The sequence below is a fragment of the Micropterus dolomieu genome, linkage group LG05 (assembly GCF_021292245.1).
Source record: "Micropterus dolomieu isolate WLL.071019.BEF.003 ecotype Adirondacks linkage group LG05, ASM2129224v1, whole genome shotgun sequence".
NCBI classification, from domain to species: Eukaryota; Metazoa; Chordata; class Actinopteri; order Centrarchiformes; family Centrarchidae; genus Micropterus; species Micropterus dolomieu.
Genome location: NC_060154.1, coordinates 325,488 through 337,511, shown reverse-complemented (window position 1 = coordinate 337,511; position 12,024 = coordinate 325,488). Strand labels below are relative to the sequence as shown.

General features: G+C 42.1%; 1 protein-coding gene across 1 annotated transcript in view; it reads left to right on the top strand.

Moving 5' to 3' along the window:
• LOC123971351 (nardilysin-like) overlaps positions 1-12,024 on the top strand; it is a 47,656-nt gene that overhangs the window by 29,663 nt on the left and 5,969 nt on the right. The window contains exons 18-27 of the mRNA XM_046050107.1: positions 1,350-1,436; positions 1,568-1,687; positions 5,189-5,240; positions 5,321-5,471; positions 7,178-7,305; positions 8,472-8,634; positions 9,587-9,618; positions 10,980-11,118; positions 11,717-11,764; positions 11,848-11,900. Coding sequence (XP_045906063.1) covers positions 1,350-1,436; positions 1,568-1,687; positions 5,189-5,240; positions 5,321-5,471; positions 7,178-7,305; positions 8,472-8,634; positions 9,587-9,618; positions 10,980-11,118; positions 11,717-11,764; positions 11,848-11,900 — 973 coding nt within the window. The remainder of the gene's footprint in view (positions 1-1,349; positions 1,437-1,567; positions 1,688-5,188; positions 5,241-5,320; positions 5,472-7,177; positions 7,306-8,471; positions 8,635-9,586; positions 9,619-10,979; positions 11,119-11,716; positions 11,765-11,847; positions 11,901-12,024) is intronic.

The window sequence follows — 12,024 nt, the reverse complement described above, 5'->3', positions numbered from 1 at the left end:
AAACCTGCGTCCTCTCTAGCGGCCAGTAGGGGGCGACTTAAACCTGCGTCCGACTTAAACCTGCGTCCTCTCCAGCGGCCAGCAGGGGGCGCCTTAAACCTGCGTCCTCTCTAGCGGCCAGCAGGGGGCGACTTAAACCTGCGTCCGACTTAAACCTGCGTCCTCTCCAGCGGCCAGCAGGGGGCGACTTAAACCTGCGTCCTCTCTAGCGGCCAGCAGGGGGCGCCTTAAACCTGCGTCCTCTCTAGCGGCCAGCAGGGGGCGCCTTAAACCTGCGTCCTCTCTAGCGGCCAGCAGGGGGCGACTTAAACCTGCGTCCTCCTCAGCAGCCAGCAGGGGGCGACTTAAACCTGCGTCCTCCTCAGCAGCCAGCAGGGGGCGACTCCAGCGGCTGCAGAAAGAAAATGTTTCTACTTGTCAGCTGATTTATTCCCTCAGTAAACTCTTTCCTGATGAGTTTATGGTCTGTCGCTAGTTTCAAGTCTTCTTCAACACAACATGATGTTCATTTAGTAAATTATGGTCCCATTTAGAGGAACAGAGACCAGGAAGCAGGGGAGGGGCTACAAGCTGATTCACAGGCCGCTACCATGGCGACCAGTCAGTCACAATAGACACTTGTGTTCGCTGCTCTTTGTTCAGTGGCGGTCAGCAGGAGAGAGCGCACGTCATGTTTGAGTCTGTTAGTATGTTTTGTTTTAAAAGTAAATTGTTTTGTTAACCTTTTTTATTTTTTTTTATTTTAACTGTGTTCACATTTTAGTTTAGTTTTTTTACATCCAGGATGCATTTAATAACCGATTAAACATGTTAACAGAATAACATAACTTATAACTCTTTAGATTTGTTGTAACACTGACAGTAAAAATTGTCTTGGAGCCAGTAAGTTTCAAAAGTGTCAGAAAGGGAACCCACCCAACCAGAGCAAGGAACCGGAGGGACCAGGTTCTGAATTATTTATTGTACAGTAAAGAGATTCTGCCTGAGATGATCCTGGGTGCCGACTTTCACCAGATACCAGAGCATCTCGCTTACAGTTTTATTTTTCCTCTGCTGTCGGTCTGTATTCTGTTTATTCCTCCCGGAGCAGCTTCCATTTATTAAGCGTGAAATTCACTCGAGTATAAATAAATGTTGCTGTTTTTTGTCAGTTGAACTCGAACATTTAATGATGCTTTTCATTTATCACAATAACTGACGACCTGTTCAGGGAGGGAACGTAGTCCCTGTTAAAGCTACAGCTTCCTTTCTGCTTGAAACTCCTCGTGTGGGTTTTTTACCCTGCAGAATGTCAGTAAAAGAAAATTGCAATTCTATTAAACTTGGGTGTGTTTGCTTTGTCTCATCAGACATCTCAGAGGAGTGGGGTCAGCGCTGGGCAGGAGACTTTGAACTCAACCCTGAGCTGCATCTTCCTGCTGAGAACAAATACATCGGTCAGTAAACACGACAGTTCACTGAAGCAGGCGTCGAATTACATTTTATTTTATTAACGCTAAAATGAAGTTACTAAAAACAACAGTGCATCAGATTCATGATCATGTGTTTCTTCTTCATCGTGCTGCAGCGAGTGATTTCACCCTGAAGACCTGCGACCGTCCGGACTCAGAGTTTCCTGTCAGGATAGTCAGCAGCGAGCGCGGCTGTCTGTGGTACAAGAAGGACAACAAGTTCAAGATCCCGAAAGGTGAGCTTTATTTTGCATAGCCAAAATTACTAGACAGGCAGGGCGTGTGCGATTCTGCTGTTGTAACGTTAGGCGCCGGGCGAGTATCTCTCTCTCATACGCCCCTAAAAAGATATCCGTGCGAGCTCCTGAGGGCAACATGTTCCCCTTGTTCTGTTTTAACATCTGTTTTACTAAAGTTATTGTTAGAAAAATGTACACAGATCAGCTTTAGGATGCAGACAACAGCTGTTGATCACAAATGTCTGTGCCACACCGCCTACACTACTGATTTATTCTCTTCAGATTTGTCCCCTTCTGGCCTATTTTTATTATGTTTTATTTATACAGTGGTCGACAAAAAAAGAGCGTGAAGTTTTACAGTCTCAAAATTAAGGTAATGGATTACACATTACTAGTTACTTTTTTTTAAAGTAATGCCTTACTGTACTAGATTTCTCACTGCTGAAAGTAACTAGTCACACTACTAGTACCATTACTTTTTGGATTACTGCGTAACATCACCTGTGATGCACAATAACGATATATATGCTCAGATCAACACAAATCATACACAGGGTCTTTCTCTTTTATGCTCTTTAATACTACAAAGTGAACATCAGCCCAACATTTGTAAAGTGAAGAACAAGGCAGAGTATAGCAGACTGCTGAATCATTAATTAGCTGCCAGCATGTAGGTCTGGGGCTGACAGTGAAATAATCAGGCATCTACGTCTTATTATAATAATAATTATTATGGCCATTTTGCTCCAATGACGCTTCACACAGCAGCTGCGGCTGTTTGCGACCTCGACCTTTCTTCTCTCTGTGAGATGCAAGAATTTAGAAAGTTGCGTGCCGCTGCGGGGAGCCCCCAGCTGCAGGAAGTGCACGGGACCACGCGTACTATTCGTCCAGCCAGAGGGGGAACGATCACGAACCGTTCACAGCGCTTGGCGACACAACCCGTACCGGAGAGAGCGAGCGGGGCGGTGGAGCGTACAGGGCCGGGAGATCGAGGAGCGACGGGTCGGTCATCGTTCCCTCTGGCTGGATGAAGTCTGACGCTCCGCATGATGACGGAGAAATACAGAGATTAATGTCAATAAAGCATGTTGTCAACCCAAAATATCACAAATCATGCTTTTAGGGGAGCTGATGTCTTATTAAGGGGTTCGCACCCTTGGCAGGAGTTTCTCAAATCGTCTGTCAGACAGCCTGTTCCTGAGTCAGCACAAGACCAGCAATATCAAGTGACACCTCCACCCCTCGAAAGACGTCTTTGGCAGCTCTGCCATTTCTGCGTCATCATCAACTGGCGCTGAAGTCAAAAGTGAGGTCGGAAAAGTGTCACGCAAACACGCACGAAAAGGGACGTTTGATTTATTTTTCTCTCAAGAACCAGTACGCAAGTAACGCGACGATTTTGTTATTAGTAACTGTAATTTGATTACTGAAGTTATCAACAGCAACGCGTTACAGACAAAAGTAATCTGCCACCAGATATATAGTTGGTGAACTGAATTGTTAGGTGAGGTTGCAACCTGATTACATATAGGCAATAAAAATGTTATAAATATATTGAAATTCCTTTTAAAAACTCCACAATTCACCATTTAAAGCATTGTTGCTGACTTATCCGGTTACAGCTCAAAGTGGTGCTGCAGTCTTAAAACATGTTGGGAAGGTCTTGAAAGAAGTCTTAAAAGGTATTGAATTTTCCTTCAGGATTCCTGTAAAGACCCTGTACAATATTGTCAAGATTAAATAGCAGGGGTGTGACGAAGCACTCGGCTCACGAGACGAGAATACAACAATCTTCAAGCTGAATTATATGATACATTTTGAGCATCAAACAGTTAATTTCCTTCATTCTGGTGAATTTTTCTTCACCTATTTATGGTGGAAATGTTTTTATCTAAGCTCTGTCAACAGAAACAAACCTCAAGACAGCAGGTGACAATTTAAAATCTAAAATATACCAGAATATAATCCAGTAGGTGTGCGGCTTTCAAGCATGCTGTGTTCCTTTTTCTTTCACGATTTTTTATTCCTCCCTCTTCGTTGTGTCTTTGGGGAAGTTCCTCTTTAAACGCGGCACCTTTTCACCTCAAGGATAAATTAATTAATTTTACTTCAGTTAGAAACTCCTGCACTGAATGTTCAAAACGTTTTGCATCTACCCCACATATCTGTGTAATCTGACATCTCAATAACGTCATCATTTAATCACAATGTTTTTTAAAACCCTCCCCGCCCTGTAATCTGCTGTTCATTACTTGCTCTGCTGATACGATAGAATCCCAGACAGACAGACGACACAGAACCCGTTTGGGACTGTATAGATGAAACCTGTCCTAAACGAAACTAACTGAAAACACTTCACCACAAATCCTCACGTTAACTTCAGCAGCTCTGTGCAGCTCTGATTCCCAGCAGAGCAGAGCTGTGCTTCAGATTATACAGTTTTATATTACAAAACTCGACCTGCTACGTTACCCGATCGCAAACTGTCTGCCATTCTCTGCGCGAGAGCGGGTTCGCTTGATTCTTGTCACAGCGTCCGCACCAGCTGGGTGGAGTGTAATCGCGCCGAGTCGATGCTATCACTTATAGGAGACGTTAGTTTTTCCAATGCGTGAAAAAAATTGATGCATGGCGTGAGGGCGTGGGAAAAGTGTCAGTCGTGTGAGAGTCACGCTCAGTGCGTGAGAGTTGGCAGCTCTGGTCGTGCCACAGCAGCTCAGTCGGGTTGGGGTCAGGACTCCGTAGGGCCCCTCCAGAAGCCGTGTTTTCTTCTGCTGAAGCCGTTCTGGTGTTGATTTACTTGATCGTTGGCCTGTTGCATCACCCATCTCCTGCAGAATCTCGTGATAACTTCATTTTTCCCTTTCAGGCAGCGAAGCAGCCCCAAACCGTGAAGCTAGAAAACCTAGAATAATCACATTCCTGATTAGTGTCGTGGAAACTACTTTCCGTGACTTCTCCAAAACTTTTGGGATTTCATTTTTTCCCGAAAAAACTATTTCAAATTCCATAACTTTTTTTTTCATGACCATCCGAACAATCAGGTGTCAGTGTGAAACGCGGTGTCACAAACACTGAGAACGAACTTCTCAGTGAAGTCGGACACGTTTTGTCTTTTGAAACAAATCATTTTCAGAGAATGGGGATTTTTCAGTGAGGGAGGAGGAGGAGGTGGCTTTTTAATGAGGTCATTGAATTTAAAAAAAACATGTCGGGCACATCTTGATTTCTAACAGTATCCTTGTCTTTGGCGGGGACGCGGCGCCTCTCTGCTGCCTGGTCCTGTTAAACAGCTCCACCTGGTGGACAGTTCAAACCACTGCTGCTTTATAAAAACGTGAACTGCCAAAGCTGCGATTAGACAAAGAGTCCATGACGTCTGTCTGTTCAGACCCACAAACATTCTCTTAAATGTTAGCGGAGATCATAAAGTTGGGTGAACTTTGGGCGAAAATGAGTCTGTGGAATTAATATTTTGTTCTTTCTGTCTTTCAGCTTATATCCGTTTCAACCTGATCTCCCCGATGATTCAGAAGAGTCCCGAGAAGTAAGAGACCGTCGACACACGTGAACACAAACATCACTTCCTTCGTATCGCGTTTTTAACCCGTGTTGTTCCTCTTTCAGTCTGGTCCTGTTCGACCTCTTCGTGAACATCTTGGCTCACAACCTGGCAGAGCCGGCCTACGAGGCCGACGTGGCTCAGCTGGAGTACAAGCTGGTGGCCGGAGAGCACGGCCTGGTGGTCCGGCTGAAAGGCTTCAACCACAAACTGCCGGTGAGGACACACATTTAGTTACACTACAGAGAAAAATGCAGTTAAATGACGTCTGACAAACTCGACCCGCTCTCCCTTAAACACCAGCCGCGTTCTGAAATCTACAGCAGAACCCAAAGTGTGTTTCTGTTTCATTCATTAGTAACGCTGAAACAACACGTCACAGCTGAGAGAACATGGTGGTTTTAGATTCAGGTTTCAGTCGAGCACTTTTTTGTATACAGACGGCTGGGTGACACGGCCAAAAAGATCGACAATTATCACGATATATACGTCAAATCATTTCTTTCTTTCAAGTTTAAAGGCTGATTTTTGCTCCTGAGTGAAAGTTGAAGAATTATGTGGTGAAACTTTTCTTTATGGTCAGAATGTGACAAACACCAAACACAGGATCACTTCACACATCTGAGGTAGAACATTCATCTGTTTTCAACCAATATCATTAGTAAATCTTTCTTTAGGCCTCTTCTTCTCAACAAAATAAATATTTTAAGTGTTAATTTGTTCTTGACTCAAATTAAATAAACCAAATATTTATTGACGATATATTGAACATTTATTATTTTGTTGTTGAGGAAAATTATACTGTGATAATTATCATTATTGCTTTATTGCCCAGCCCTAAGTTTAATCATCACTTATTATTTGATTTCTATTTTGTATTAATCAGAAAAATGTAAACTTCTGTCAGATAAAGGTAGTGGAGTAGCTTAAAATGGAAATACTAAAGTAAAAGTACATCAAAATGGTACTTAAAACCCTGTAAAGCCTGAACCAGCCAGAAGATTTTATTTTAATTTTTTTAAATGGGCTGGTTATTATACCTAAAGCCAAATATTAAAAAAAAAAAGAAAAAAAGAAAATCTCTTTGCATGTATGACTTTTGTTTTGATACATTCCAAATTTATTGCAATGTTTTGCCCACATCATCAAAAACATGCAGAACACAACATGTTTTAGGCCTTTTATCATCATCATCAGCAGCAGCAGCATCTTCCCCTAACTGCTCCGTGTCACTTGACTTGACATCCATAATCAGGATATCTTCAATGCAGTACTTTTTTGGCATTTAAAAAATACACACCAAACACAAATTACGGTGTATTTCTCCTCTGAGTTGGTCAGTTTTTATTTAAAATCAATGACCAAAAGACAAATATTATAAGTGAGTCTTGGAAACATCCAATTAGACATTTAGCATCTCGATACAGCAGGAAAATACAAGATAGGCTAAAAATATCTCTATTTCTGCGTTAAATCTACCTAAATATGTCTATTTTAAACCTTTAATTAGTTTACTTAAATAATGAAAAGAGTGTATGTAGCTTAATGGAATGAAAAATGACCTTGTATATGTGCTGTATCTAATTTGATGCACAAACAAGATTTCACCATAAAATAAGTTATGAAATATTAAATAACTGTACATTGCTTCAGTCCAGTAAATCCGAAACAATGTTTTTCTTTTCTTAGCTAAACTTGACCTGTAGGTCACTGATTGACAACCTCCATCTTGGTTGTCTAAATTGAAGGACCTATGCTGGATTATCCGTGCGTTGCATGTATATGATTGTATCCATCAGGTGTTTGGGGGGCGGGGGGATGATCACACTGATGATGTAGAGGTCTCACATATGATACTCTTGGCGTTGCGGGTTTAAGTACAGTACCCGAGTAAATGACCTCTCTGCTCGCTGCTGTTTCAGCTGCTGTTGAAGCTGATCGTGGATCATCTGGCAGAGTTCAGCGCCGAGCCGGGCGTCTTCACCATGTTCTCTGAGCAGCTGAAGAAGAGCTACTTCAACATCCTTATCAAACCAGAGAGACTCGGCAAGTACGTCTCACACACACAAACACGCACACTCGTCGTCATGGGGTATTTTATATAACTAACATATTAGGAGTCACAAGATGTCGATGATCTGATACAAAACCCATACAGATCCATTTGTTATGAGACGCCTTGGTTAGGATTTTATATTTTCTTAAATTTCTGCTTTAATTTATTTTTTAAATAAATAAATTAAAGCAGCAGAACTAAATTAATTCACTCTTTCTTAAAATCATTTTAAATTTATTTTTCCCCTCAATAATTGATCTGCACTCATCACCCTGAGGTGACAACGTGAAAACAGGATTTCTGAATGATTTACAAACTGAAATATCACATTGACCTCAGTAGAACACTTTTGGCAGAGGTTTCAGCCTCGTTTCACACCTGAGCTGTGTCTCGATGCAGATACTTCCCTTAGGACAGTAACATGCAGTAAGCTGTGTACCAGGGTACGTATTTAAAAAGTCTTACATTTCATTACCAAAGTATTAAATTTGTTCTTGTCCTTTCGTAGGATTAAATTAATGCCGTAACGTCATAAATAAACACTTTTTATGTGTGTGACTTTCTAATTCACTCCGTTTGGTGTGACTGATGTTATCCGGCAGTACAGGTAACGTCACTGGTGACGTCAGTGTTCAGCTTTAAGCTCTGGACTGTGAAGAGTTGGCGCTGCAAGAGCTCTGGTATCCAAACTCTGGTCTGAATCAGTCAGTTAGGAAAGACAACAAAACTACTGACAAGCTAACGCTAGCTGGTCGCTTGACACTGTGCATCACTTTGTTTAAAGCATTTGTTAAATATGTTCTGAAAAATGGCTTGCAACAAGAAAAAAAAACATGAAAATGCCTTTTGAAAGGTTTATTTGCACAATAAGATGCAATGTAAATATAGAAGAAACAAATGTCGTCTTAAGCTTAAAAACAAGCTGCTGAGTGCTGCATTATATTCTGTTTGAATTGTCATCTGAATCACTTTATGTGAAGACAGTTCTACCATAAACTGGTGCAGAAAATGTCTCCAGAATGCAGGAAATTCCTACATATTTTTCATTATACGACAGTGAAGTTTGCAGTTTAAAACTTTAACAAAACGACCTGCAGCGGCTTCCCGAGCAGCGGCTGCTTCTGAGTTTCAGTGTCGGCGTGTCCTTCCTGTCTCTGCAGGGACGTCCGCCTGCGGATCCTGGAGCACTGTCGCTGGTCGGTCATTCAGAAGTATCAGGCCGTCACCAAGGGTCTGACCGTCGACGACCTCATGATCTTCGTCGCCGGGCTGAAGGCGGAGCTGTACGCCGAGGGGCTGGTGCAGGGGAACTTCACCAGCACGGTGAGACGCACCGGCGAAACCAAACAGCAGAATAGTTCGACCAGTCAGGAAACGTTTCGTCTCTCTGGCGTCTGTCCCGCCAGCTAGTGGTTATTTTTATTATTGATTAATTGTTTAGTGTGTAAATAATTCCTAGAGCACGTGAGGGTCAGCAGACGTCTCGTTCTGTCCGACCAACAGTCCAAAACGCAGATGTTCTCTTCACTGCAGTATGAGACACAGAAAGCAGTAAATGATTATTTCTGGATTTGGCCAGTGGCGATGACTAACTTGGTCAGACGATATATTGTCCCACAAATACTCGCAGTAAACAATATTATTTTAAGACAATTTTTATGCCACTGAGATAATAATAATATAACAGCATAATAATTTGAAAGTTCACCCTTTCAAAGGGCAACTGAATTTTTTAATCTTGAGAATATTCAGACTTTAAAATTAAAATGTTGAAACATACATTTGAAATATCCTAAATAATATAAAATATGAACAATAAATGGTGGCTCTCCTCTCTTGGTCTGCTTGAAGCCAAGATGTTCTCTAATCTTACAAATCTTCTGGCTGGAGTTATACAGTCTTTGGGGAAAAACGCCACCATCGTTTGATAATGTAATGATCATGTCAGGCCTGTTCTTTATCGTTTACTTGTTGCAGCTCTGGAGACAAAATCCTTATTTCCCCCGCGGGACAGCAGTGATGCATCGTAGGTCCAACACGCTAACATACCTTTGAGCCCATTTATGCTCATCTTCATTTCAGAATCGAGTGTGAAGTTACTCTTTTAAAAATGTATTTTAGTTTGGATAAATCTACAGAAACACACAGGCGACAGTTTCAGGGTGGATTACGTGTTTGGTAGGTTCTCTGTGACGTCTGTGGTTCCTCCTGCTTTATTACATCTTTTACTTCAGACCAGCTCCTCTCTTACACACACTCTGCTTTCCACCAACAGGAGTCCAAAGAGTTTCTGCAGTACTTCATCGAGTGAGTATCTTTCATTTCTTTACTGCACTTTCATGTTTATATTCAAATGTGACATTTCACATCATCTGATTAAAAAAAAAAAAAAAAAACACTCTTAAGTGACTGAAAGTGTAACTTTTTAAACCCTTTCACACAAGCGTGTGTCCGAATGTTGAACTGTGATTTTGTACATTTAGCAAAAATAATTTTTTAACCCCATCAGATCAGAAACGTGTAATGAATAATTGATGTTCGCTTTTCTGTTTTGGTCCGTGGCTGATCCCGACTAAACCTCGTGTGTGCATTATATAAAAGGAAGTCGCTGATTGTAAGGCGCCGTCTGTCAACTTTCTAGATCACAGCTGCGCAAAGTTACAAATGTGCTTCTTAGAACCTGCGTCAGTGTCTTTTAATGAATCGAAGCACACCGTCAGAAATGATCTCAAGACTCATAAGTTTAAATAATGAGGGCAGCAAACATTCTCAACCAGCAGAGAAACAAACAACTAAAAGCATCTTTCACAATCAAATGTTCAGACCGTCAACAGAATTCATAAATCACTGGAAAAAATCTGAATAAATAAATGATCTCAGCTAGAAAACTTCAAAATACATCAAAATTAAAGAGCCAGTCCAGTTTTTCTGTATATTTGAAATTAGCTGAGCTTTTGACGGAGCGCCAGAGGAATCGCTGAGTTTGGACACTCGTCCTCCAGCTCACACTGATGTGTAAATGTCGTTTTTCCATCACTAGTACCAGCTCGCCTCGCCACGGCTGTGCTCCGTTTTCCATTTGCAGATAGCACCCATCAATGTAGCTGCGATCCACACAACTTTCTCTTTTTAAATTAAAACGTTTCAACCTTCCTCAGAATGTAAAGACAGATAAGCGGTATGAAAACCTTCCCGCTGTGTTCTCCTCTGCCGTTGTTGCTGCAGCGGTCTGTGAGCCGGCGGCTGGCCGGCCTCGCCACTTGCGGAGCTCCTCAACTCCGAAAACTTTCAAGCACATTTTTGTTCTTCCATCACTTCTCGTAAAACTGTCAATATTTGAAATCTACACAGCTGATTTCTCACCTCAAAACTTCTCAGAAGAGGATTTAGTGATGAAATTCCATACGAAAGCAAATATAAAGTAAGTAAAATATAAAACTTCCTGCTGCTGCCTCTGTCTGGTGCAGCAATGATGATGCAGCGAATATTCTCTCTGACCAATCAGTAGCCTGCTGTGTTCTCACGTCACATTTTAGTATCTCTTAGCTCGCTTGGAACCTCGACGGAGGTGATACGAAAAAAACAAACTAAGGCGAGTCGATCTGGTACCGTGCCGAGGAAAAAGGGCTTTAATGTGATGTGAACACGTCTCCTCCGTCTGTCCGCAGCACGCTGCAGTTCCGGCCTCTGTCAGCAGAGGTCCCCGTGTTGTTCCGGGTGGTGGAGCTGCCTCAGAAACAGCATCTCTGCAAAGTAAAATCTCTCAACAAGGGAGACGCCAACTCCGAGGTCACCGTGTACTACCAGGTAGGACGACCGTCACGCCCACGGTGGTCTTCGGGTGGGGGAGGGGCTTAGAAGTCACTGTGAAGTGTAGTTTTGAAAGATATTTTTTTTTTTGATTAGCTGAGACGTTTCTGGAAGTTTAATTTTTCTGTTGTTTGAGCAAAAATCACAGCTCCATTCACTGTTTTATTGTGTCAGGTTGGATGAAAAAATTTTTTTTTAGCACATAAAATCATAACGATGCACAGCAGCACAGAACAAAGTAGAAAAATCTTTTTTATTTAGGCGAAGTGACCTTTAAATAGTTCAAGACTGACCAGAAGTAGATTGTTTCTGCACTTTGACTGACTGTAGTGGAAAGCACTGTATTTAAATACACATTTGTACTTTACTCTTTTCTTTTCACGCTGCTTTCTACTTCTACATTTATCTGACAGCTTTTCTCTAAAATATTTTTACAAGTACAGCTGAAACAATAAGTCCATTAATCGGTCATTTTAAGACATTCGACGGTTGCAGCTTCTCACACGTGAAGATGATTAGTTTAAGTGCGGTATTTGTACTTCACTCGTGTCGTCCTCTAGTCACGTTTGTCTTGTTGTGTGACTTCTTGTTGCAGTCGGGGCTGAAGAACCTGAGAGAGCACGCGCTGATGGAGCTGATGGTGGTGAGTGTCGAACACTGAAACACATGAAACACTGAGCGAGTCCGGCGAGCGTTAATAATCTGACTCCTGTCCCGTCTCCACAGATGCACATGGAGGAGCCCTGCTTCGACTTCCTCAGGACGAAGGAGACGCTCGGGTCAGTGTCGGACGTTAATCTGTGCAGTCGGTGGAAACTGGTCGCCGTGTTGCTTATTGCATCAGTGTTTCCCATTAATTAACGAGACCATGGCGGCCCGCCAGTCTAATTTGTGCCGCCATAG